At 39.0% G+C, this 27678-nt stretch overlaps 2 protein-coding genes across 3 annotated transcripts in view; both read left to right on the plus strand.

The window, feature by feature from the left end:
- Positions 1 to 6405: 6405 nt before the first annotated feature.
- Positions 6406 to 11905, plus strand: plaua (plasminogen activator, urokinase a). The gene is made up of 11 exons (XM_072676996.1): positions 6406 to 6470; positions 7555 to 7639; positions 7764 to 7830; positions 7966 to 8125; positions 9135 to 9232; positions 9329 to 9358; positions 9652 to 9829; positions 10187 to 10341; positions 10464 to 10604; positions 10833 to 10990; positions 11135 to 11905. The coding sequence occupies exons 2-11, from the start codon at positions 7592 to 7594 to the stop codon at positions 11330 to 11332; spliced, it is 1233 nt and encodes a 410-aa protein (XP_072533097.1). The 5' UTR covers positions 6406 to 6470; positions 7555 to 7591; the 3' UTR covers positions 11333 to 11905.
- Positions 11906 to 17225: 5320 nt separating this feature from the next.
- Positions 17226 to 27678, plus strand: part of vcla (vinculin a) — a 52922-nt gene continuing 42469 nt past the window's right edge. For both annotated transcript variants that reach the window (XM_072678177.1, XM_072678175.1), the window contains exon 1: positions 17226 to 17566. In XM_072678177.1, the coding sequence (XP_072534278.1) occupies positions 17399 to 17566 (168 nt within the window). In that variant the 5' untranslated portion in view covers positions 17226 to 17398. The remainder of the gene's footprint in view (positions 17567 to 27678) is intronic.

The raw sequence follows: 27678 nt of genomic DNA on the forward strand, positions 1-27678 counted from the left end.
ATAACTAACCTGACTTTAAAACTTTAAAACTTGAAAACTCTCAAACTAAAATGTATCATAAGTGGAAGTCGAATGTGTCCAAACAGTTGTACATACTTTTATTTCATTATCAAAGTGATGTTGGCAACTACCAAGTTTTCTGATTATAACAGCAGGTTTTTGGGATATAAAAATATCAACTTTACATACATAGCACTGCATTCCTAATCAGAAAAAACAGCACTGGCCTGGAAAGGAAGCATAGGTATTGGATTCCACACAAAACATATGATTAGCACAAATGATTATATTTTAAATTATAGCACAATCACTTTGGCTCACATTTTAGCATGAAACAAGAGCATTAAGGAGTTTTTGTTGTGTTTTTACAGATTTTTTGTCTTAGTGTTATTGTTAGTATTGTTAAATATGTAAACAACAAAAAGAAATATTTTTAAATCCCACTACCAATCTTTTCATTACCCATTACCAAACTACCATCATGACATGGACACTGCTGGTGAGAATGATCCAACCATCAATAGACAGATGAAATAACAGATATAGCTATAAAAATACAAAACAACTGTGTGCTGAAATTGGAGCTAAATTTAAAATTTTCCGATGAAAAAACAAAAGGAGGTATATACCGTATACACACAAACCCACACGCTTCCTGTGTAAAATTACATCATCTTACTCTTATTTTTATACCCTCTATAGCGTGAGAAGCGTCATCCACCAACCTTCTATTTTTCCATGCACTACGCCATTCATAATGGTTCATTTTGGTTATTTGTTCACACAACGTGTCTTTCAGACTCTTTTTATTTTTAGATATGTATAAGTCTTTATTATTTATTATATATTATGAGATTTATGCCAGTTTTATGGTTTAATGAAAGCAAATAAAAACTATAAACTACAAATTGTGTTACAAAAAAAGGATAATTTTCTGATATAAAAAGAGACAGGATTAACCGGATCAGTTTGATCCACGAACATTACATCTATTGCTATGTAGAAAACAGAACACAAGACTGCTACAGCTGCAAGTTCATTTGGTTTCACTCTGCAAAGACTGAATAAAATCTGCATTAAAGATGCATACAGGCGTTCATGACCAGACTTTGGGGGCATTGGTCTACATGCACACTCAGTTATGTTCATGCTTTTATGTCAATAATAATAATAATAATAATAATAATAATAATAATAATAATAATAAATAAATAAATCAATCAATCAATCAATAAAAACACCTGTTTTTAATCTTCATGTTTCAATGTCTGGATGGTTTAATTACATGTCAGTTTGTATTTAACCAATAAGCCTGTCAAAATATGTTTAGAGGTCCAGTGCAGTTTACATTACATAATCATACCAAGACACACAATTTCTGGACCACGGCCGTCCTGTTTGGTGCGCAAGTATGGGTGGAGTGTTCTCACCTGCCTCTTATAGTAAAGCATATCTATTAATAAATAAATGTACTGCAATTCACTGAAATGCTTCTGCCCTGAAATGGCTCCTCTGGGTGGAGGCAGTGAAAAAACTGTGCTTCCTTTTTGCGTTCTGTCACACAGTATCTCATCTCTAGGTTTTGTAGCTCTAACCACACTTTAACTGAGTGACAGTAAATTCCTAACATACCCAACATTCAATCATCAGTTGTGTCACTATATATATATATATATATATATATATATATATATATATATATATATATATATATATATATATATATATATGTACAGTTACAGTTATCTTTCATTTGCAATATCAAACATATTCTTGAAAGGTCTTGCACGTACAGCTTGTTTAAGGTGTATTTACAACTTCTCTATGATGTTTATGTCTCAGGGGACTGTGAGAGCCATTCCAGAAGCTTCCAGAAGTTTGTCTATTTAGAAAGTCCCTGTTGTCATTTTAGGTATTTTGGACCTGTTGTAGAAGCCATCCTCTTCTCAGACTTGGCCTTTTAAAAGATGTTCTCTGAACATACTTTTGCCAATTGTGACCTGAGTTTTATTTCAACTTCATTGGTCAACAGCACTTGTTTCCCAAGCACATCTTGCTTGTCCAGATCTTTTGTTTTCTTCTTTTCACTCTTCTGTAGGCTTTCCATTTCATTGGCATAACTATACTGGCTTTATAGTGTGGCCTATAATGTTCACCATATACAGTATTTAGCTTGCCGTTGGTGAAAAATGATTGTGTGAAATTTCTAGCACAAGGTGTACTTGCCAAGACCGTTGCTGGAAGCAGCCACTTACTGCTTGAGGTGTGAATGTTTGGCCTTCTAGAAAATGAAAAGTAAAGAAGTGTATAGGATATGTCAATATGCGAAGAAGAGTATTTTGGTATAAAATTCTGTCCTTGATGCTGCTTCAGTCAGGCCTCCCTCAGCAGTCTCTTAGTTCTCCAGATGTCATCTTAACCGCCACAGTTCCTCTATCTGTCATTGCTCAATAACGCTCCACACTTTAGAAGCCGCTAGATGATAATGCTTGAGATCCTCTTAAACCTCGTGGTAAAGCTCGTGTTTAATGGGTATTAGCATGAGGTTGGAACAGTCAGAGAATGTATAAACCTTAGAAATTTGCTTTGGTAGGCAGTTATTGGTGATTGCCTCACACCTGATTTTCTATATTTGGGTTTGAAGAGCATTAAAACATGGCAGGCAATTCTGGGATGGAACAGAGCATGTGATACAAACCACTGGCAAATAACAATTTTTACTTCCTTTACTCCTATTATCCCCATCTCTGTGGGCCCTATTTTAGCGATCTTTAGGCGAGCCGCAAACCGTGCACCAGACAGCTTGCTTTAGTGTCTTTGCTATTGTAACAATGGGAAAAGTATGGCTTGTGCAGCTAGAAACGTGCAAAAGGCATGTACTACATCTCTTAATTAATCATGGGTGTATCAGACCTGTCTCTTAAATGACAAGTGACACGCTGTTTTCAGTCAGTGGCGAACCTGTGGTTTCCATTGCCAAGACAGCAATATACCAGAAATTTACTTAAACACACCATTTCGAGATCACCACGTCCACCGGCATAGATATATTCGCAAGCACTGTTGCTATTTAAACAAGGCAGGCGGAAGACAGGAGACAGCAGGTTGTTAGATAGCAATGAGCATTGCGCTGTGCCTTGCACAGAGTGTAAGATACAGCCTTTTGTGTTTTGCTAACACACATGGAGAAAGCTGGTCAGTGCCCTTCATAGCTGTGGGCAAAAAGAAAATTCTGTAACATTGTTAGCATTGCAAATGTATATATTTTTTTCAAAATTATGACATGTGAGTGTTACAGGAACACTGTAAATCTGTGTAATACACTGCATCTGGTGGATCTTCTTACTTACTGACTAAATATCTAAAATATTATTTTCCCCTTTTTTATGGGGGGCCTGCGATCAATTAGTATAGGTCCAGGCCCACAAGTTTAAATAGCAGTGAACATTTGTGTGAAACAATGATGCAGGTTCCATTTTTCCTCTGTATTTTGTTCTCTGAAAGTGGTGCCAGGTGTGATGTTAGACATTACATAACTGAATTCTTATAAATTTGCTGCTTAATAACCTCCTAATGACACATTCAAACAACAGCTGTCACACAGCAGCTGCAGCCGTGTGTGTGTGTGTGTCACTTCTCCTTTTCATATTCTAATAAATATTTTAACTTGTATATGGCAGTAGAAGAAAAGACAAAATACACTGAATTACATACACTGAAGTACACAAACAACCACAAAAATGCCAAAACTCCCAACCCAAAACAATTAAGTACATGTAAAAGAGCTGCTGGGATTTACTTTTTCTGTTCAACAGGAAGTCTGTTCAGACAGGATGATAAAGATGACATCATTTCACAGGTATTGGGTCACTTCAAAGGAATAAGATTGAGTTTAACCATGAATTACACCCAACATATACAGTACAGACAACATATCCAAATATAGCAAAACATATATAGTGAATACACATATACATCCACATACAATAGAGCCAAGAAATGAAACACAAATGAACAACTTATCAACCGGATCTATAACAGCCACTATATTGCACATTCCCTCCAGTATTGCACAGCGCAGACAGTATTGCATAGTTCCCTAAAGACGGCCTTTTATTCTTTTTTTTTTCACTGAAGCTGGTACAAACGAGTTCTTAGAACAGTTAGGTTTGCACATGAGCACTCAATACCTACATACTTAACTCTGTACCAGAGAGTGGGAACTGATGAGACAGTAACACTGTGAGAGAACTGGGAAGCGATTAAGCAAGAAAGGAGAAGATTATTTAATAAAAAGCAGTGTATCTCAACCCTCAGTTCTTGGGGCCCACCAGGCGTCAACAAATAAAAGATAGCATAGGAAGGGACAACCTCAATTACTCTCAAATCGATGGCAAGTGGAGCAAAAATGCTTGTGTGAACGTGGCCTAAGGTCCCATGCCGGTAGGTCACGTCTCACTCTGGTCACAAGAACGCTGGGCCATGTTCACATGATATTTTTTGTTTCAATGCAAGCGGGAAACTCTTTCGAAAAAAATAGCACATACACAACAGCTGCAAGCGGTTGCTGGAAAAAAGTCAGCAAAAAATGTGTGTGAGTTTAGGTCTCTGCCCTTTTGCATCTTTATAGGCTAGCTGGATACAGCCCTGTATGCGAGGTAACAGCAGTGATTAGGTTATCCCACGTTTAGTTTCAAATGTCCTGGGTTGACAGATCATACATAATGCATACAAACATGCCTGTGTGAACACGGCCTAATGTCAACTAATAGGAAATGGTGTGAGGGGGTGGGGGGTTTCAGGAGTACAGAGCCACACAATTCAGCAATAAAGGACAGCAGGACAGCAGGTTAGATCAAACCCCATACATGTTTTTTTGCAGTGTTTGATGAAAAGATCATCAGCCGCTCACATTTTTTTCTCATGAGCTTTTATGATTGAAAAAAAAAATTCCTCTGCCCACAAACACGCCCACAATTAACCAGCAACACGTATCTATGTAGGTTGTTTTTTTCACGCAGATCCAAAATGTTGAATTAATGCGACCTAAATGGACAGGAAGTCAATTAAGAGAGGAGTAAGGTGTCATATAAGGCATGTAGATGTGAACCATGGACTCCCCCTCAGTGATATTACCCCATGGCTAAAGTGTGATGGACTGAATGTGTCATAGACATATGTCACTGCCCTTTATGTTAATAATAGAAAACAGCGAAAATAAAGCAGTTTCACTTCCTCTCTATATGTTTGACAGGTGTGTTCTTTTACTCAGAAAGCCTCATGAATTTTGTATTAATGCCTAAAGTCCAGTGTTTCTGTAGGATTGCTAAAGCCAAGTGCATCAGACAACTTCAGTTTAAGCTGCCATTAACATTTACATAACTGTAACACAAAAAGGAGCCTTCTTGAAGTGCAACACTGGAAGTTTTCTGATACATTGAACAGGAAGTTTTTGCAAGCACCTACACATTTCCTAAAGCGTACACAATGATGTCATTTAGCTTCAGGATCCCACCGAGCTAAAATCCCCACATCGCTGAATAATGACTGTGCCAACTCATGCCAACAAAAACATTATTATTCCATCTGCGTTTGACTTTTTGAACTTGAGCAGCTGTCTGTATAAAAAGGTAAAGTACGTAAAGTTGCACTGACTCACACAATAAAACAGTACCCCCCCCCCAAACCACCAATTCCATTTAACTGATGCCCAATTACAAGTACTGCTGATAAAGCAACACTAGAAATGAGCATTTCCCATGCATCCTTCCAATTTAGAACCGGATGTGGAGACATACTGATGGTCATTTTATTGGGGCTTTTTGTTGATCTGAATCAGTAGGCTATTAAATTCCTCCACGCTGTGTACATTTATTAATTTCAGTTGTTTCTGTTTAAATGTGGGTTCTCCTTTCCAGTGTGTGGCTTTCTTCTAATGAAGCCCATGACTTTTTGTCCAATATGTTGGGATTTGCATATTTCTCTTATTAGTAAGTTCAGGACCTTCTCTTCACACTTTGCTGTTTGTAATTTAAAGCAGTGTGTCAGTTCTTTACTCAGCTTCTTTGCAGCTCTTTTGTTCTGTGTTTTTTTTTTGTGGTGTCATTTGATAAAAAAAAAGGTTCTCACACACAGCTGAGACCAGATGACAATACTGGAGAATAGTCGAATACCATATAAGGAACATTTCCTCTAAACTTGTTCAATGTGTTGAAAGTAGGAAGGAGTTTGAGTCACATCTCATGAAGCATTACGTCACATTCTCAAAAATATCCCATATGCCTTCCTCATATTGTGTGAAACCTGTATTAGTGTTCTTTAGGCCCGCCTCTGCTGACCAATCACAAACCCTCAAAGCTATATAAATAATATGAACCAGCAACCCACATCCAGCTGGGCTCATAGGAGAGATCTGTTGTCTACAGAGAAGAACAAGAGCAAGAATCACAAAAGAGAACAAACTCTGAAAGGTAAGCACATGAACCCGTTACCACCCGTTTTAATTACTGTACATTTTAATGAACATGAATGCATGTCTAAGATATTTCATGAGAACATTTTCATCATAAATGTCATGTGTTCATTGGCTTAGACTTGCGCAACCTAAATATTAGAAAGCACATCACACTGCCTTTCCATGTGCAGAACCGATCAGTTGCAGAGACAATTGAAATGCAGTCTTTACTCCCTACTGATGACCAAAACTAAATACTGGTGATGAAAGAAAGCTGAAGATAAGGATTCAGTATTTGCACTCAGGATTAGATCTATTACATCTTCTAGTTAAGAACTGGACATGGAGACATGTTTACATTGGGGCATTTGGTTGTACTAAATCAGTATTAAAATATATGTTAATATGACAGTGAATTCATACTCTAAGTAAACAAAGAGTCGTACTGAGAAAGGGTTTGATAGTATTAGCCCCTTTTTTGGTGCTACACACTCTTTAAACTAATGGGGTTCAAATAGTTCTTGAGCGATCCCATAGAAGAAGAACTTTTGGTTTCATTAAGAACCATGATTGTGAGATGATCCGAAGCCCCTTTTATTTTTAAGTGTGTATATAACACCTTGTCCTTGTATTTGAAAAAGAAAAAGTAGTTGTAGTTGACATAATTATGTATGTAGAACCCAGGATTGAAGAACCCTGTTATGTCTATCCAAGATCTTCATTTTTCTCATATTTAAAATATAACGTTAAGCCTTGACTGTCTTAGATTGCGTATAAACATGTCACACTTCTATCTTTTTTTGTGTGCAGAGCAATTAAATTGCAGCAATATTCATGTAACATCCATAAAGTTCATGCCTGTAAACATATGTACATGCATCTGTGTTTGTGTTTATGTTTTATGTCTTGTGAACTTAAAATTCTGACACAGGGAGGATATTTTGCAGGTCCTCACACAATTTGCACACAGATAAAGTACTTTGCACGTCATTTGAAGTCCACATTAATGAAGATGTACCTGTTAGGGTTAGGTGCAGCCATTGAGTCATTTGCATTCGCATACATCTTTTATTTCATTGCTCCAAAATGATGCTTTTCAGAAACTCCATATAAGGAAGACAGCAGTCTGCAGCGAAGATGAAGTGTTTGGTGATCACATTACTCGTGGTGTGTGTGTTTGCTGCGGTAAGGAGGAAAATGCAGAACTGTTTACTCTTACTTCCTAATATATTTCCAGACAAAATAAAAGCAGTGCCTTTGTGTGTCATTTATTTTCTTTTGTCTGGCTTCTTTCTTCCCCTCCATACAGTCTTTTGCACTGAAGTTCAAGCCATGGGAAAAAGATGACATTCAGGCTGTAAAAGGAACAAAGTATGGTAAGTCTGCGGCCTGTAGCTCATATTACCCCTGGCTTTTTGGGGTTTTTTTTCACTCAGTTCCCCTAAAGCAGAATTTAATCTTGATAGCTCTCAAGAATGAGTGTGTAGTGATTTTAATTTCTGTCCCTGCAGATGAATCTACACAGTGTCTTGCTGAGGGGAGTGATGGGAGCGAGTACAGAGGCACTGTTTCAGTAACGGCCAGAGGACACAGATGTCTTAAATGGAGCAGATACCAGATGCTGGACTACAGTGCTGTTTCCAGTGGGCTTGGAGCACATAATTATTGCAGGTGGACCCTGAGATCATTTTTTTCACTATGAGTTTGCATGTAATGATATTGTAAAATAGGTTTAGATTACAGTTTGAATTTATAACAGCTCAGATTGGACTTCTTAACCTGTGCTTCAACTTACTTATTTAAGTTTAAGGAAATCTTGACATCACTTCTTAAGGTTAATGTTGAATATGACAATCCATTTTTACACACACTTGTTCAGAAATATCAATATGAGAGAAATGAAAAAAATCCAGCATCAGTGCAATTTGGTATTTTAAATAGTGTGCATGGGACATTCACCATCCATATATCAATGACAGCAGACTAAACTAAATCATTATAAGATGATTCAACTCAAATATCTGTAAAATGATCACAAATGATCACTTATCTGGGATATATCTGTTTGTACATACAGACATACCCTCAATCAGGTCTATTGATAATTTCCACTATATTAAGCTAATTCAAAAACATACGTTGAAAGGTTGACATCTCATAAACTCTATGGCTGAAATCACAAAACAAGATTTGATAGGTTATGGTAAATAAAAAAGATTGTTATCCATAGATTCTGCTCAGATATTTTTCACAGTGTAGCTAGACTAATTAAAAAAGTACACAAATCTTTCAATTAATACTACACTGTACTAAATCTTAACCCTAAAAACAATGTAATTAATTAAAATTAAAGCTCTCTATTGTTTTTTCAGTGCAGCCAATATGCAACTTAACACTCTCAGAAAAGTGTATTTTGGTGTAATTTATAATGAAGAATGCTAAAATCGCACCACATTGCCCACGCCTTGGGACAAACTTTTCTGTTAAAACTAAAGTCATTGCTTGAGGGAAGTAGTGGAGGGACATGTTTTGACTATCATGGCTCTCAAGCTTCAAATACGTCTCTGAGTCATGTCAGCGTATGAATGTTTTAAATAGGAAGTTCCTCCATTTGGGCTTAAATTTGTGATATGCACTCATTGCTCACTGAGACCTGACTGTGATTGGCCTTCCTCTGCAGGAACCCAGATAACAGCATCATGCCGTGGTGTCGGGTCAGGAGACATAGCCGTGTTGTTAGAGAGTTCTGTTATATCCCTCAATGTAAAGCCAAGCCAAGTAAGTTGTAAAGTGCAGTCATGAACTTTTACTTGTGCAAATAAAGTAAAGGATGTACAAAGAATATGCTAATTATTATCATTGTTACATTTACAGCAGAACCCCCAACACCAGTGCTGGATACTGGTAAGAAATGTATTTACTTATTCTATCAGGTCTATTGATAATTTCCACTATATTAAGCTAATTCAAAAACATACGTTGAAAGGTTGATCTCATAAACTCTATGGCTGAAATCACAAAAGAAATGTATTTACTTATTCTACACCACTTTTGGTTGCGTAAAGAAGCATATATAAATGCATACATATAGACATATGAATGGCTCAAATTACCTTCTAAAGGACCTAAATGGCATAAATGAAAGTCATGCTTTTGTTCTGTGATATGACTCCTGCATCTGAATTCTACATTTACAGAGACTACATGTGGTGAACGATCTCTAAACAGCATTTATAAGATCATCGGAGGATTCAGATCTACAGTGGAGTCACAGCCTTGGATAGCATCCATCTACGTAAACAATGTATTCAAGTGTGGAGGGACGCTTATTACTCCCTGCTGGGTTCTGACTGCAGCCCACTGCTTTTCCAGAAGGTATGTGCTCATTCTGAAATAAAAAATAAATAAATATAGCTTACAAATTCTAATTAAACATCATAACTTTTCTTATATTTTATATATATTTTTGTTGACCACTGGTCGACCTTTATTGTGAGAGTTTGAAAGAAAATAAATTATTAATAAAAGCTGTCCAAACTGACTTGGAACAAAATATCAATGATTGTTAATCTACATTCAAGTCAAACAAGAGGGTTTTTCTATTCTCCTACAAAATTATTTAGGAACAACTAATTCTGATCCTTTTTATTTGAGTTTTATATACGATCATGTACAGCTCAAAAGAAATGGTTGTTTTGCTGTATGATAAGAACTATGCTTTGTCTTGAACAGTGGAAGAAACAAAATAGAGCACATCTCAGTCCATCTGGGGAAGAATGCCATCAATGAGACGAACCAAAACAAAGAGCAGAAGTTTAAAGTGACCAAACTTGTGATTCATCAGGACTTTGATAACACAGAAAAAGAGGATTACAACAACGACATAGGTATGTGTTTATGTTCCACAAACTGAAATGACACAATCCAACTCAACTGAATGTATATTAACAGAAGAACCGATTCTTATTTCATTAATGTTGTATGTGTGTGTGTGTGTGTGTCCGTCCAGCTCTGCTGCAGATTGAGAACAGCAATGGGCAGTGTGCACAGAGAACAAACTCAGTGAGGACGGTGTGCCTTCCCCCTTCCAAGCACATGATGCCCTACGGATCATTGTGCACCACTGCTGGCTATGGCAGTGTAAAGAGCTGTGAGTGTTACTGACTTTCTAATGAAACTTTACAAAAGTCCTATTCTTCTATTGGGAAATATCTGCTTATATGTAGCGTATTCCAATTACATCACCCAGAAGCACATTTTCACAGTGTTATCAGCAATAATAACTATATACATATATATATACAGTATATATTTATGACTGTGTGGTGTGGTAGCATGAAAATTCAATCTCTCTATTGCTCATTTCTTTTCTTCTCAGCTGTCATTGAGTTTTCTAAGTACCTTAAGGAGGCTCGCGTACAACTCATCTCTCCAAACGTTTGCCAGAAGGAAAACTACTATGGAAATAGCGAGATTCCACTTACTGAAAATATGTTGTGTGCCGGTAGTCCCACCTGGAAGGATGATGCTTGTCAGGTATATCAGTTATGAATTGATTACTGATTCAGTTTCATTTGCAGCCTACATTATTATTATTATTATTATTATTATTATTATTATTGTTGTTGTTGTTATTAAGTACTCTTCTCACTGTATTACTTCCTGTTTAACCTATGGCAGGGAGACTCTGGAGGCCCAATGGTGTGTGAAGTTAACGGCCGAATGTTCCTCTTTGGAGTTGTCAGCTGGGGAGATAAGTGTGCCACCAAATTTAAACCAGGTGTCTACACAAAAGTCACCAACTATAACAAATGGATTGAAGAGCACACAGGCCTGCCTTCCTTCACCCGTGGCATTATGTACCCACATAAGCGTTAGCTGTGTACCTCAATGGCACTTTGTGACTGCACAAATAGCTACTTAGACTACTTTACATCTGATATACTCATGCACTGATGTTGCTCTTTTGTAAAGACCTTTCTATTTATTATATTTTTAATATAATATATATAGTAAAAATACATAAACATACAATAAATAATACATGCATACAAGTAGTATATATGTAATATACTAGTCACATTCTGTTCTCAAGTAGCAAAAGCTCAGGCATTGTTAAAGCTCTTCTGTGAGATATTTGTGAGGCATTCTTCTTCTCATACTAGACATAGCATGTATTTCATTTTTTAATGATGATTCAAACATGAATCATGAATTTTCATATTTGATGATAATATTTATATAATATTGTTGCACTTAATGTGTAAGATGCATTTTAAATATTTATATTGTATTTATTTTATATTATATGTGTACATATTTTTGTAAGAGGCTGGACCCTTTTTTCATTTTTGATATATTATTGATATATACTAGCGTTCATTCTGAAGCATCCGTGTAAATATATTTATTTGACTTGCAATAATTAAAGTTCAGTATTGGCTTTTTGACATTGCCCTTAAAATCATTAAAATGCTCATTAAATCATGACTGCTGGTCTTGAGTCCACTGACTACACTCTTACAGCTTTGTGCTGTTTCTTACTTCTTTCTTCTCTACTCATTCATTCAAATGTTCATTCACATTTCTCAAATGGCCGAGGAGCCACAATTTTCTCACGGGCTAAATGAATCCAGCATGCTGTCATAGGCTCTATTCGGAGACAGCTGCGTATGCTGGTGGGTAGGCATCTCATCACATCAGCTTGTTAGTGGTGGCTGGAAGTAGGAGTGGAAAGGATTTCCCAGCCGGTTGGTCCAAGGGGGAAAAGGGGTTCCTGAAAACAGATCCTGGATTACCGCAAGCCGGGCTTCACCCAGGACTGACATAGTGGCAGCTGCAGACTTGTTTTGCTTCATAGATTATGTCATGACTTTATGGGAAAGGGACACGCTGAGCCTGGAAAAGATTTTAGGCCAGACAATGAATATGATGAAATGAATGTGTGGGTGAAAACATGGAAGCATTGAGGGTGTAGGCGACCTCTCAGCTGGAACTAATTTCATTTAGTCAGTCAGTGGTAGAAAGAGTGCTGACAAATACCTCGTCAAGCACAATGTGAAGTTTAAAGCAGCAGTATGCGATAATTTGCATTTCTTGCTCTTTCTCTCCCTCTACAGTTTGGAAGTGGAATTTGTGATTTGAGCCACATGATTTATGCATGCATCTGTGGACAAGCTGATAGATACGGAATCTTCATTAAAAGGGCCCAGAGTAGCAATGATAGAGATGCCATTCTCCTCAGTGGAGCATCAACATGATTTTCAATCTGTTCTTTTAAGGCAAAAATGTTGCATTATGTTGCTTTAACTATCTTGATGCTATAATACAAATAAAATAGTTTTCTGTGGTATTGTAAATGTTCAGTGAAGTGTCACAATGTACAGCCCATATAGTCTGAAAACATATGGAAACTGGAACTGAACAAAAACAAATACAATACAATTCACATTTTACAAACAAAACATCCATAAAATTCACATACAACAATATAAAGAGTGCTTCAGTCTGGACTGTTTTTTTAAATATGCCAAAATAAAAACCACAAATCAGACCAGAGCTTATTTACATATATGAGTGTTAAAGCCAGGCCAACTAACTGAATTGTGAGGCAAAAAGCAGGAATACCCCCTGGGCAGGGCGCCAGTCATCTCACAAACACAACAAAAACAGCCTTTGTAATTTTGAGGGATAAAGAGACTCTGGGAAATAGTTTTGTAAAACCAAGTTAGGACTGGTTTTGCCACACAAAGGTCATAGATGGACCCAAGTGGAAAACTTACAGAAAATTAAAAAATATGGCACAAAAAACCCTTTCTGTTCAGATTAGAAGAACAGCTAGTCTAAATGATTGCTGTTTATATGTCATAGCACATGTTTGTCAGTACAATGGTAGAGCAACTAGCTGCACTTTACTGTAGCATCTGGTAGTCTCTGCAGATTGTTCCTTTTACTCAAATGTAGGAAATGGTTTACTTTACAATATAATAATTATACAATTATAAAATAAAAATATGAATTAATTTGCTAATTGCTTTTTGACACAAACAAAGCAGTTATGAAAATGAGAAAAGAAGAATTCTGAGTATATGGGATGTTAAATATATTGGCTGTGACACCTGAGCTACTGACTCTTATGCTCCACTGGAGGGCGCCATTGAGTCTTACAATTCTTTCAGACCTGAAAGAAACTGAGATAATACTTTACACTATGCATCAGAGAAAGTCAGCTACCAGCTGTATCTTTAAGGCAAGCAACAGGAACATCTTAAGCATATTTGATATCTATACATCTAAAGACATCTATAACAGACACATCTATAAATACACATCATGGCTCCAGCTGACAGTGAAGACACAATATGGACAAATGTTTTTGGGACACCTGCTTCTTCATTGCTTCTTCATAAATCAAGGGATTTAAAAAAGAGTTTATCCTGCTTATGTTGGAGCAACTGTCTTGGAGCATTACATTATTGAGGATTTGATTATCTTCAGCAACAAGAGCCTTAGTGAGGTCAGGATGTTGAATGATCACCACCCCACCTCATCCCCAACTCCCCAACTCATCCCAAAAGTATTGGGTGGAACACAATCTTCCACTGCTCAAGAGCTCAATGCTGGGGGGGCTTTATACCCCTGTAGTCCATGCCTGGTATTAGGCATGCTGCCAATAGGTTCATGTTTATCTGCTTCAGAGAGTCTTATTCTACTGGCAATACTTCTTTACAGGGACTACACAAGCTGTGTGTGTATGTGTGTATGTGCATTTGCACATATTTGTTAGCAATGTGTGTAACTCAAAGTAGCTAAATACATTCATTAGAAGTGGTGTCCACAAACATTGGGACACATAGTGTATCTGATGCTGGACGATTGTTGCTGTGATACCTAACTGGTCAGTGAAACCTAACCAGAACACTGCGAAATGGAAAAACAGTCAGTCTTACTTACACACAAATAAGACTGGGCATGGCCTGAAGGTTAGAGTAGAGGGGTTTATATCCCGTACCAACAGGACAAGGCACCTAACCGTAACCCCTAACTGCTTCCCAGATCACCACAGCTCACGGCAATATCTTACCACCACCACCTTAGAGAGCTAAGGAACATGTGGACTTTGAGACTAAAAAGTATATCTCCTAAAATGGAGATGTAGCTTGTGGCCTGTGGCCGTAGGGAGAGCCAAAAGCACCTAATCTCTTTTCTGAAAGTGTGACACTCATGCAGCTGGACAATGGTCACCGATGGTTTCGGATCGCTCCTTTGCAATTATTTTTGGATGTGTGTGGTTTGAGACGGAGACATGGCTGTGGAGAAGGTCCTCTCTAATTACTCTAGTGCTGGCTACTGAGACAACCCACCACACAGAAGCACACACACAGCCAGAGTGGTCTGACCAGCACATTAGCTTAACGAATGACCGACTTTGATCCGCTGAACATAAGGTACATTTTTTCAATTTTTTCAAGGGAGAGCTCTGGAAGTCCCGCATAAACAATATGATCAGGCTGCATATGGGACAGACGGTGCACAGTAGGGCCTCTGCAGTGAGACATCCATTAGATCTCAGGCTCTCTGACAACAACTGAACAGTTCAGTAAGAACAGATATACTGTATAAGGTAAAACCCAAGCGAATGGCAAGTTTCACTTTTGCCTGTCATGTTTTTTTTATCTTAATTGTATCTGAGGAGAGAGAGAGAGAGAGAGAGAGAGAGAGAGAGAGAGAGAGAGAGAGAGAGAGAGAGAGAGAAGAAAGAGAGAGCAGTGCAATAACCATACATCATCCTTTGGGACGCATTTGCAAACTCTGCAAATATGGTCATGTCAGCAGAAGGCCAATGGTAGACCTGGACACAGACACACACAGAGACTCAGAGAACGAGAAGAGAGAGAGAGAGAGAGAGAGAGAGAGAGAGAGAGAGAGAGAGAGAGAGAAAGAAAGAGAGAGAGACAGAGAGAGAGAGAAATGCTGAACACAGCATCACTTGCCCTGGTTCCTGTGAAGCTCTTCCTGCACCATACAGCTCATAAACACATAAACACTTTCCAAAACCTACTCTACTCACAAACGTCTTTGTCAGATGACCATGGTTACCTGGTAAAGGCAAAATCTGAATAAGACGTCCACTGAAACCATTGCTTCCAGTGGTCTCATTTCACTGACAGGGGACCAGAAATACTGCAAGATATGCTGCGTTACAAATAAAGGGTCTGTAGTATTTACAGTTATCAATGGCAAAAACACCTTCAGCCTTCAGAGGAAACGAACAAGCATTTGGTGAAGAAGCCAGTAGTGAGAAAGCTAAAGCTCCCTCAGTAGCACTTTTTCTGCAAGGCTTCCAAATGACTCTGCACTTATTAGCTCCAGAGAAGGCTGCTGGGCTTACCATAAACAATTTACATTACAATTGCAAGATACACCGTGGCTCCCTCAGACTGAATCAGTCCTTATTAGGTAATCAGACACTTACCGTGTCTTTGTTAGCAGGGCCTGTGCACTCGGTGATAGCTGAAAGTGTCTCTGGGTAGGCCCACTGTGAAACTTGAGCTCATTATAGGTTGTAAGTTGGTGTCATTGCAATAGTTGAGCCAAATGGTGACTATTTAGACTACTTTGGGCAATACTGTCAAGAAAAAAGATCTGGCTGTTTTGTAACATCTCATTAAGCCATGGTGGATCTGCAGGGTTCTATTGATGGCTGAAATGACAAAGTCGAGCAGATACAAGTGCTGTTAATTATTGCTTTCTTTGACACATCATGAGCTCAATGTATCATTTCTAAAACATTTAGCCATAGTCATAAATTAAAAACAGTAGGCACAGGCTCCAAAACTGGGTGTTAACCACAAAGCCTACAAAACAAAGCCTAATGTGTCTTCTGTGGCTAGCATTTATAATAACATATAATAAAGATTGGAGTAAACAAGTCGTAATAAATCATAAAAATATTTTAGGTTATGCATGTTAAAACTGGGAGGACATGCTGGTGCACAGAGCTTTTAAAAATACACTGCATTGGATAGAGTTACACCACTCTTCTAAGATGCTGCAGGGCCAACACAAAAGTTTTCATGCACACCCTGGCAGCTGGGAGCAAAATATGAAGCCAATTATAAAATTAATAAGCTAAAACAGACTAAGCTAAGAAATAGTACACAGTTTTCCAAAAGACATAGCCTTGATCCAAATTGCTGCATTAAACAGCCTCATTTCTTAAGTATGTTATTGTACTGTTTTCCAGAAGTCGTGAAGAAATGTGTGCTCACGGCCTTAAAGAAATGGCCCACAAGATCTTCACTTCATGCCTAAAGCTAGCCCACGCACACACACTGAGAATGTAAGGGACACCCAGGTATAATTAAAACAGCTGGCTAATTATGGACTCCCACACATGGTTCTACAGAGGAGTATCAGTGACGTCCAAATGCACATACTACTATCCTAACGACTGAGAGAGGCCTAATGCTGATGTGCCCTTTTTGACACATTATCCAGTGTGTCAGAATGCGGTTTGGGACGCAGCCCTGGTGCTTGCTCTTCTCCGCTTTATATTGTAGTGTATGTAATCTATGGACTCCTCACTCCGTAACTCCACTCCATGTTTGGGCAGAAACATGCATGACGTAGCCGGAGCAGTGCTGACCAATCAGAACCGCGCCCGGGTCTCATCCGGCGCTGTGATTGGCTGGGCGGCGCTGGCGCTGTTCAGCGGTGCGTTGGCCTCCCTCGGCTCGCCTCAGAAAGCCGAGGCTCAGTGGCAGAGCGCCCGGGGGACTTCAGCGCATGAGGGCGAGCAGCCGTGGGACTTCCAGCTTGGCTTGGGTCACCCTTGAAGAGCGAGCGAGAGAACGAGAGGAGAGAGAGGGACTGTCTAGGTGCGCGCACGTGCCCCCTTCGTTTTTTTCCCCCTGCTTGAGCTGAGGACAGTCGGACTCCGCGATGCCGGTGTTTCACACGAAGACGATAGAGAGTATTCTGGAGCCGGTGGCTCAGCAGATATCCCACCTGGTCATCATGCACGAGGAGGGCGAAGTTGACGGCAAAGCCATCCCTGATCTGACGGGGCCCGTGGCTGCTGTGCAAGCGGCCGTCAGCAACCTTGTGCGGGTGAGAGAGTCTCTGCTGAACCGAGTCGTGATTCCTTCTGTATCTGTGTGTAGACATGCTCCAGTCTTCGTTTTGCATCGTGCTTTATTGCCTAGCTTCAAAAAACGTGCATTTTTTTGTTTCTGTTCAGGGGAAACTTTTTTGTACGTTGTGCAACACAAGTTATGCCAAACATCAAAACATATAACATGTCACTATCCTGCAACATCCTACATTTTAATGCATCTACATTTAAAAGTGGGATTTAGAAGAGCCATCATCTTCTCAAGTAGTGGGAAAGGGTAAAGCCTACATTACAATATAAATGAACATATCATAGCTCTCATATATATATATATATATATATATATATATATATATATATATATATAGTTGCAGTTTTTCATTTTTGACATAATTTTGTTCTGCCATTTGTGTATCGTGCCTAAATTTCATGATAAATGGACCAATAGAAATGGTGCAAAATGACTTATCGATCAATTCCATTTGCACTGACTTTCACTGAATGCTAAGAAAGTTGTTCATTCTCCTGAAAAGTGGCAACTTTGGAGATACAAGGTTTTTGCCTGACAGCGACAATACTGTCAATAAGTTGACTGTGGGAGGAAAGGCTGCTAGAACTAGGCTGCCAGTGTTTTGCCCATGGTGTCAGACGTCGATGTTGCACTCTGTCAGGGGTTCACTCTTGTTTGGAGTGGGCCACAATAGCAGAGGGATTCCCAGGGATTCACTCTCTATTCAGAGTGAAGTGATGGCAGCTTTATAACCCCCGGCCACTGATGGTGCCATAATAACAACCTCATGTGATTTTTCTTTTTTTTTTTTTTTTTTTTTTCTTTTCCCCAGTATATAACGTCATTATCAAAGAGATCAATGGTCTCACCCCAGAGTGGGCTAAAGAGATACAGGAGGATGCCACTGGTCTTTTTTAGTCACTAAACCCTGGGTTTAGGTTTTGTGGCTGGGCAGAAACAGTCAGGCCCAGAGTTTTAAAAAATGCTGTCATGCTACTATCATACAGCGTTGTTCAAAGTGTTAAGCATGTTGTAAGTATTAGACTCAGGATGGGCCTTAAATTAAGTGCTTAAATGTGACGCTATTGGAAAATGAAGGCCAGGCCTGTGACTTCATCTGTTCAGAGCACTGATAGATATTCAGCTCCTTGTTCCAAAAAGCTTCAAAACAAAATCATTAATCCAACAAACTTCAAGACCACTTTGCTTGTTGCTTCCACAGTAACAAGACACACTGTGCTGGTATTCTCTCCTTTCCTTCTAAACCCAGTGAGATGCACTGTGACTACTTAAAACAGTGATCCATTGTTTAAATGGCTAATTTTAGCTCACCTGTTTTAAGCCCTGGATGGGTTAGATGCTCCTTTCTGTGGTTAGTCTTAAAGAATGGGCTTGTTTGTTGCGTCTTTAAGCTATCATTGTATATCAAGTGCACTTCAACTGGTGAAGATAGTGTGAGCAGAGTGGTCTGAGGATGCCTGCATCCAGGTTATCAGCTTCTTCAAGTTGCTCTTCGCTTAACACAACCACATAAAGGACCACTTATTGGGCTACTTATTTCTGAGTTGGCCATTATTGCTGACAAAACCATGTGAAATGGAGCTACTACTGTATTACAACCACAAACGGCAGCAGCACTGTTGTTTTATTGTAGAAATAAAGGTCCCTAAAGATCTCCATTATTCAGGACCAGAATTCAGTCCACCAGCTTTCATAGTGGCAGAACTTTTTGTCTGTCTGGCTGCTCTTTTTTATGAATGGGCCTTATTAATGTTCTAAACTGCGTAATGATGGAAAGAGCAGTGCATAAAATGTAGGCTAACTAGCATGTGTCTCTTTTACTATGAGGCTAGTGATTTAGTACTGAGAGAAAGGGCTAGCTCAGTTCTCAGAGGCTGTGAAGGATGGCAGGGTCCGTCTCTCTCGCATGCTGGCAACTCCCACTCCAGCTGGTGTGGAATCTGGAGTCTTGCGATGAACGATTTCCCCTGAGCAAGTCGAGATGCTCGGTTGTACTGCTTAGGCAGATGTTCAGAAAAGATGCAGTTGACAGATTTCAGGTGTTCAAGCCTTTTCTTTCCCTGTTCAGATCGGCTGGGACGAGATGATCTGTTGATTGGGGACCGGATATAGAACTGAAGAACACTAAAACAAAGAAAATTAGAAAAATTAAATGATTACCACAGTCCAACAGTATAGACATAATAAGTAATACTGTATTGCTTTGACTATTATGGGGCTTACTTCTCTGATTAATTGTGTAGTGTAAGATTGTGAGCCCCAACAAAAAAGGAATCATTACATAAGACTCATTAAGAAGCATTTATCAACATAGTTCGTACTGTTATTTCTAAAGCAGCTCCATATAAACAAATGCCATAATAATGACTCTTAAAACACTCATGCAGTCTTGGACGCTGTCTTTCCCGCTACACTGCTTAATGCTCTTTTAGGAATACTTCCATATCTCCACCCTGAGCACTAACTATTGTTATTGTTACATCTGTACTAAGTCATACCGTATTTCTGTAAGTACACATTCAACACTGTGTTCTAGGGCTGCACAATACTGTATATCGTTTCAGCATCACCATCGCAATGTGTGAATGCACAGTAGTCACATTGCAGGATGTCAAATTAAATGAAACCCATCATGCTCCAGCTTGCTTAATACAAAAGAAAGATTTTTTTTCCATGATGTATCTACCAGAGGCAGATTATATCTACCCAATATCATTTATTTAATTCTGATCTTGGACACACAGCGTTTATTATTATATCATGACAGGTGGGATCATTGGCTCCTAGAGAAATCTGGTGACAATTCCTGTATTTTTTAATCTCGCTATATATATATATATATATATATATATATATATATATATATATATATATATATATATATATAATATTGCAGAACAACAAAATATTGCAATGTCTTTTTTTAACACCGTGCAGCCCGACTGTGTTCAGTGACATTTTGGTTCTTGATCAATTGTATGCTTTACTGTGCAGGTGCATACAACAATTATATCTTTGCTGTCATCTCCAAAATGGCTTTACTTTACAGTAGAAGGAAACTTTAACTTTCCTTAACTTTAATTGGAAGTCTTTTTTTATTCCAGGTCATTTTGGAGAATTTCCACTGGTCCATTCTTTGTGATATTTTGAAACAGTGTAAAGAACAAATACCAGATTCACGTAATGTGAAAAAAAAATGAAAACTGGTTTTCATGAAACAGTGGTGATGTTCTCTGCTGCTAAAAATAATTATATGGTGAAATATGTTGGGGAAAAACCTTCTCAATGAAGCTGCAATGGCTGAGAATGGGTTCTGGGATGGGACAGACTAGTTAGACTGCTTGAGTTACTCAGTGTTTACTTATTGATAAGTGATGGAAGTGTCTTTTTTTAGGGAATACATGGTGAAACTGTCTCAAATATATGGTTAGGAGTTTATCATGAGGTTGCTTAAAATAAGTTCAAGGTATCAAATTTCAAACATTTCAAAATATTTTTTTTTACCACTGGCTTCCAAAGCCATCATAATCTGACAAAGTCCCAGCATGAGAAGGAAGTAATGACACTTTTCTGCTTTCTTCAGTGTTTTGGCTTCCTTCCTTCTTGATGCTCCATGGTGCTCTACAGCGGCATAATTAGCTCCTGTCAATAATTACCTAACTAGGAGGAAATGTACTTAATCTAGGTGTCTAAGTCACTAACAAGGAGCAGGCATTTTTTACCGGAAGGAATAAATAGGCCTCCCCTGACTGGGAAGTAACACAGGCTCACAGTGACTGGTTAGCGAAGGTGGTTCATGGTGCCGGGAAAGTGACTCCCTGCCTGGGAGAGAAAGTCTCAGGCGTCAGCGTCTTTATAGGAGACACACTTCGTTCCCACCCCTCCCCATCCCCCCAACCATGGGGCACCTGTTCCGCCTGAAGCTGAAATGTAACATGTACTGGCCAAGCATTTGAAAACAAGGCCCAGTGTTTAGCTGGCTTAAAATTAGTCTGAACACCAAAGCTATGTCAAGCTACGTCTAGAAAACTACAGCAAACGTTTATTTATTAATAATTAACATTCAGATGAACAAGCCTGTAATTCAAGTTTCTCCTTGCCTGTAGTCTCAGTCTAGGCTCATTGTGGATTGCATTCTTCAGTTAACCCCTATTGCTGTTTATCAGAGCATGTAGTCAGGACAGCATGTGCTCCCAGAGGAACAGGTAACCAGACGCTTGTGTCTTCATGGCTTCATAAGGGCTTTTTTTCAGAGCAACTCTTGACGCTTGTCCACCCTGTCTTCTCCAAGTGCGCTTTTTATGGCATATGAAGAAGAGAACCCTATGGACCAGGCAAGGGTCTGGCACGGAACATGGTCTACGTGTCTCTGTCTGCCTCCTTCGCCAAGTCTGTCGCCAAGTTCCAGCAGGCAAAGTGTGAAGACAGGGTATAGGGGGCTAAAGATCCACACCCACCCCATCCCCCCTTTTGTCCGAAAGTGGTGCTTACATCACTGGCAGTTAAGCTGTCGGATTCGCTTGGAGGCTTGCCAGCGGCGCAAGACTATATCTGAACTGTTGCTAGTTTGTTTTTAACTCTTACTATTTGATGCAGTCACCCATTACTTTTAACTCCGTCTCCAGTGTTTACACCCTTTCTGTCCACTCTCGGTGACCAAAAGGACGCTGTTGCTGAGGACGCATTAATTAGTATTAAATTAATTGAATTAAATTAATTATTTATTTATAATAAAATTACCCTGATTTAGCTTTTTTAATACAGTGCTCAGAGCTCAAGCTACAATAGGAAGGAGTGGCTGAGGACATATAGGCTATACTTCCAAATGTTTGTGGACACCCCTTCTAACGAATGCAGCTACTTCAGGTTGCACCCATTGCTGACACAGGTGTGCACATTCACCCACACACAGCTTGTCTGGTTACTGTAGAGAAGTATTACCAATAGAATAGGACACTCTAGAGCAGATCAACATGAACCTGTTGGCACCATTCTCAGTGCTAGGTCTTTTGGTAGGCGTTTTTGGTTCCATTCATAGTCAAAGAAATTATGATTTTAATGTTAAAATATTTATTTTAATAAAGACAGCTGGCGGCTGCAGTAGAGTCTGACTCTGTCATGAAAGAGGTTTCTAAAAGTTTCCAAAGACCCAAGGCGTTGAATGTTTAGAATTTGAATGAAACAAAAAGGTGGTTTTACACTTAGCAAAGTGTTGATGGCCTACCACAGCACCTGAGGAAAAAACACATGGGCACTGTTCTGGGCAGTGGTCCACCACAAATGACAAAACCACCGTAAGTGTTGTCAAGTCATATTTAGTAAGATTTAGTAGGGCAGCTTTGACTTTATGAAGAAAAATTAATCTTTTAGATGATTCCCATTCTTGGATACACAGGGTGCAGTATTAAGATCATGACAAATCACTGATGTCTGATAAATATAAATAAGTTCTATATATATAAATAAATATAAATGAGGTAAACAGCCACTTCTGGACTAGATGGAGAAAGACTGCATCCTTGTTTGTCAAAAAAGGCAAGCAGCTACCTACAGTTTTGTTTGGGAAGGTAAAATCAGCTCCAAAGTCAGCAATAGATCAGAACGCGTCCTGCAGGCGGGTACAGATGACATGGTTCGGTTCATGCCAGCAGGATACGTCTGTAGTTGGTAGCCTTCTACACATGCAGCTGGATTTCCGCCAAGCAGCCTGGTGTCATCTTCTCCTCGTTCATCATGATTCTGCTCTCGCTGTTGGGCTTCCGCCGCTGCGTGAAGCCGATTATCTCCTCGCTCACATTTTTTTCAGCCCACTTCTCCGTTTCGGCTTTCAAATCTTCATTTGTTAATATGCTTTTTATGTGCTTATCCATTTGCATCCCTACATTAATGTTACACCAGATGGTTTAGTAGTCTTAAAGACAAATTTGACAAGTTTATGATTCTAGAAGCTACAAAGTAATGAAGGTCTATCACAAAGACTATTTCACCTAATAGACATCTGAAGTTGAAAGAAAACTTCAAACAGGTCTTGTCTGATTGTAAAACACTGGAAAACATGCAAATTGGATTTTTCAGTGACATTTTTTTAAGCTGTATGAAATCAGAAAAAAACCCCAGAACTGACGAATGGGATTGCTGGTAGAAAAAGCAGCTGATTGCTTAGGTTTCATTTAGAATATTTAGCAGGAAGGCATCCATGATGCTTGTTTTATAGACTGGATTGTCTGCATTTTCCTATTTGCAAGACACCTTGTGATGAAGTTTTATGCAAATGCCCTTTTAAAACTAGAAATTCCTATTGAAATCTGTTGCACTCCTCCCAAAGCTTTCAACACCTCTCTCCGTGTGAAGTTGTACCTTTTTCTAACCATTTTAATCCATTTCATTTTGTTCAGCACATCCAAACAGAGCAATAAGCTTTAGTGGAGCCCAATTTTGACATGACACATTCATGCATTTTAAAATTGTTCACTAAACACAGACTTTGGTCAGGGTGAAAAATGTCCAGACAGTTTGACACACCAATTCACATGAGGATTTGACCACAAAACAAGGCTCTTATTGCAGGCTAAGACTAAGATTAACACAATAAGAGCTGAGTTAAAGATAGGCACCAATGGCTCAACAAGTCTAGCCACAGCATTAGCATAGTGTTACAACCCCACTTTCAGGCTAGGTATTGACATTAACATGACATTTAAGGCCAATAAAACAGGGAAAGGGGTGAGGACTGGGTGAGAGCCACTTTATTAGAAGTACACATCACACAAAACTGCAGCATTATTGAGTACCACACTGGGAGAACCAAACCATGGATAGATCCAAAGAATAGAACAAAGCCACATTTAGGATTTGTCACATTCATGAAGCCTACTATTCTAAACTTCTCTGGACAGGAATACACATGCATCTCTTACCAGTCTGAAACCCCAGGTAGCACAAAACAAAAGTCTCTCCCTATGAACAGACAGGGAGTGTGACTGCAAAGTGGACTAAACATAAGCATACTCCCAACACAAGATATACAATCTCCTGTAAAGTTAAGTGTACCGGTAAAGCTCCCAAACTGAGCAGTCCTGACATCAGCACTAAAACCACAGCCTGCAAGAGCAATCCTTTCAGCCAGCTTGGCTCCTGTCTTTAAAGAGTTGACTCCTCCCCTAACTACTTCAGCCAGGACTCACATTGGTCAGTGGTCCTCATCTGATTCACATGGCAAATCGGGTGCACCTGTAGAAGGAGCGTCAGGGAAAGAGAGAGACACAATTGTGAAAGCTATGGCTGTGTTCAGACTGAAGGCAAATCAGATTTGTTTCTGAAATCAGATCTGGCGAGATGACTGTCCCCACTGTTGTTTGCAAGTGATCAGATCACAAACCTATCTGCAAGGCTTGCTGTAGTTAGCGATGCAGGCCCTAACAAGCTGCTTTTTTAAACGCAAAAGCAGGAGAGATGGAGGTCGCTCTGGATTGGACACGGTCGTGTTGCGAGTGACGCAAAAGGAGACGCATCTGATCAAATCCGATTGGGATCGCATTTCAAACCACCACAAATTTACTAAAATCAGATTAGTTTTTTTGCCATCCCCTACTATTAAAAATCAATCTGCATACAATCTAGATATACAAAAAAATCTGAATTTGGGCTGGCAGTCTGAACATAGCCTTTCATACATTGAAATCCAATACATGTCCGATATGTGTGTGAGGTTTTCAGTGGTCCATTTAGGAGCGTGAACGCTTCAGGCAAATGGCGGATATAGGTCACGTTAAAACGTTAGTGTGACCTTGCAGTACTGAAACTGCATTGATACGTTGTGCAACACCAGTGTAGACTATTTTCAGCTACATATTGTCTGCTTTTGCACTTGTGTGTGAGAAGTAGTGTGTGCTGTAGGAGTGTCTGTTGCTCTTAGGTTTCACTTGCCGAAAGTGGCTGGATAGTGCTTAATGATATCTGACAGGAGGGCGATCGACTGGGGAAAGAGCAGCTGGTGACCTCGACTGCTCCCTCTGAATCCATTATCACAGCACAGCAAGTGCACAGCTTAGGATCAAACGGCCTTTTAGTGAGGCTGCAACTCGCCATGGCTCTACAGCATGTGCATTTACATCAATTATGCATTAAAAACAATCAATCCATCATTGACCTCTGTCACTCTCTTTGCACCCTGTTTTTTATTGCCAGAAACTTTGGCGTGAGCAATGGGCATGTAAACAAGGTTGTGGGGGACCTTTTATGGACCACTGTTATGCAAGGCGTATTCCTTTAAAGGAAGTGTTGTGCATCTTCAAGGAGGTTGGAGTAATCGCTGAGAAATGCTTTTTGCAGCTTTAGAGTAAACAGACATTCGGTGGCTGAGAGCTTAAGGAGACCAGGCTTTTTGATTGAGACCAGGGCTGTTAGAGAATTCCCCCTCTGCTCATGGACGTATATATATATATATATATATATATATATATATATAGGGGTGCACAACTCCAGTCGTGAAGGGGCCTCCAGCAAAGTTTGGCATAGCTGTCCTACTCAAACACACTTGATTCAATTAATTAGTTAATTACCAGGCAAAATGTGTGCGCTTGAGTGGGGCAACTACCAAACTTTGCTGGAGACCGGCCTTCCAAAACTGGAGTTGTGCACCCCTGATCTGGACTTTTCTCTCTCCTCGCACCAGGATGGTGGAATGACCTTCCCTTGGGTGTCCAACTGGCAGAGCTGCTCGCTGTCTTCAAACGCTGACTGAATGCCAATCACTGTCAAGAGCACTTAAATCAGCTCTAATCTTGCCCTTATTAAAGGCTGTGATTGCTCTTTTGTCCTGCTCTGATTTTTGACATTCAGACATAGTGTAGTGTATTTGAGCAGCTGTGAAGACCTATGCATATTTTCTATCAAAGTAGATTCAGACTACCTAGCAACAAGCTTATAAACATAGTATAGTCATCTGATAGAGCAGGTGTCTTCTGAGCACTCGTCTACAAGTGGTCGCGCTCATAGTTTAAGCCTTCAAGGAACAGCAGCACTGACATCTTGGCAATATCACAGCATGTTTTCATATTACTCTCTTTGCATTTGCAGTGTAAAGTAGGCTTGGGCAAAAAAACATCAATTAAGACAAAAATGATTATCTGTAGAATTCTTGTAAATGATATTATGGTACATTGTTTCCTCATTTTTTACTTGAATGTTACTCCTTGAGCGTTTTTGGGGTTGTTCTTCTTTAAGTTCACCTGTAGCTACTTATTAAGAGAAATGAGATGTAAATGCCTGTGTAAATTCATGTTACAACTCATCTGAACCATCGGGACTAATTCTCTGTAGTTCTCCATCTCCTTTGTAGCATAGTCATTAGGCTGCATGTCAGTAATCATTGATATCCGATTACAACGCGTTAGTTGTGAGCAATATACCGGTTCATTCAGTATACTGTTTACTACTATGATCTTATGATGTTCCCAAAAAATGCAGAACAAAATTATTTAATATTTAATTTGTGTATTTGTGGTTAGATATGTCACTGTTAACCTTACAACGAAAGGATTACTGTGTCTAATAGGTTCTAAAAGAGAATTTAAATATACTGTGATATGATTTTTCCCACACTGTTCCCAACTTTGGGATCTAGAGCTGGGCAATATGATGATATTTTATCATATTGTGATAAATTTTGTTATTGTGATAACAATATGCTTTTCTAAGCATATCGAGAATATTGTTAGTGCTTAATAAACACTTTTCAGTACCGACAGTGTAATTAGGCTGGTTTAATTAGATGATGAACAGCAGATGTTGAGTAAAAACCACTGTACTCAGTACGGGAGAGTCTCTGAATAGCAGTTTTTAAGAGTTTGTTGTTACTAATGTATTTAGTCTAGGATTATGTGTCTTGTGTATCATGAAAAATGTCTTTTAAATATCATAATGTAGTATTTTTATCATATCGCCCAGCCTTAAAGAACCCTTTTAATGCTTGAATACTTTGGCCTAAAGGATTACTTATTGTGAATTTATTTCAAGCTAGTTTCTTGTGCACTAGAACATTAACACTAGAAATATCTTTTTTACTTTAGTTTTTTA

Source organism: Salminus brasiliensis, chromosome 4 (genome assembly GCF_030463535.1).
Source record: "Salminus brasiliensis chromosome 4, fSalBra1.hap2, whole genome shotgun sequence".
Taxonomy (NCBI): Eukaryota; Metazoa; Chordata; class Actinopteri; order Characiformes; family Bryconidae; genus Salminus; species Salminus brasiliensis.

Excerpts from the sequence above, each read along its gene's own strand:
- plaua (XM_072676996.1), top strand. The coding sequence starts at position 7,592 with ATGAAGTGTTTGGTGATCACATTACTCGTGGTGTGTGTGTTTGCTGCG. Across the intron at positions 8,126-9,134 it reads GGAGCACATAATTATTGCAG|GAACCCAGATAACAGCATCA; the intron begins GTGGACCCTGAG and ends CTTCCTCTGCAG. Across the intron at positions 9,233-9,328 it reads TCAATGTAAAGCCAAGCCAA|CAGAACCCCCAACACCAGTG; the intron begins GTAAGTTGTAAA and ends TTACATTTACAG.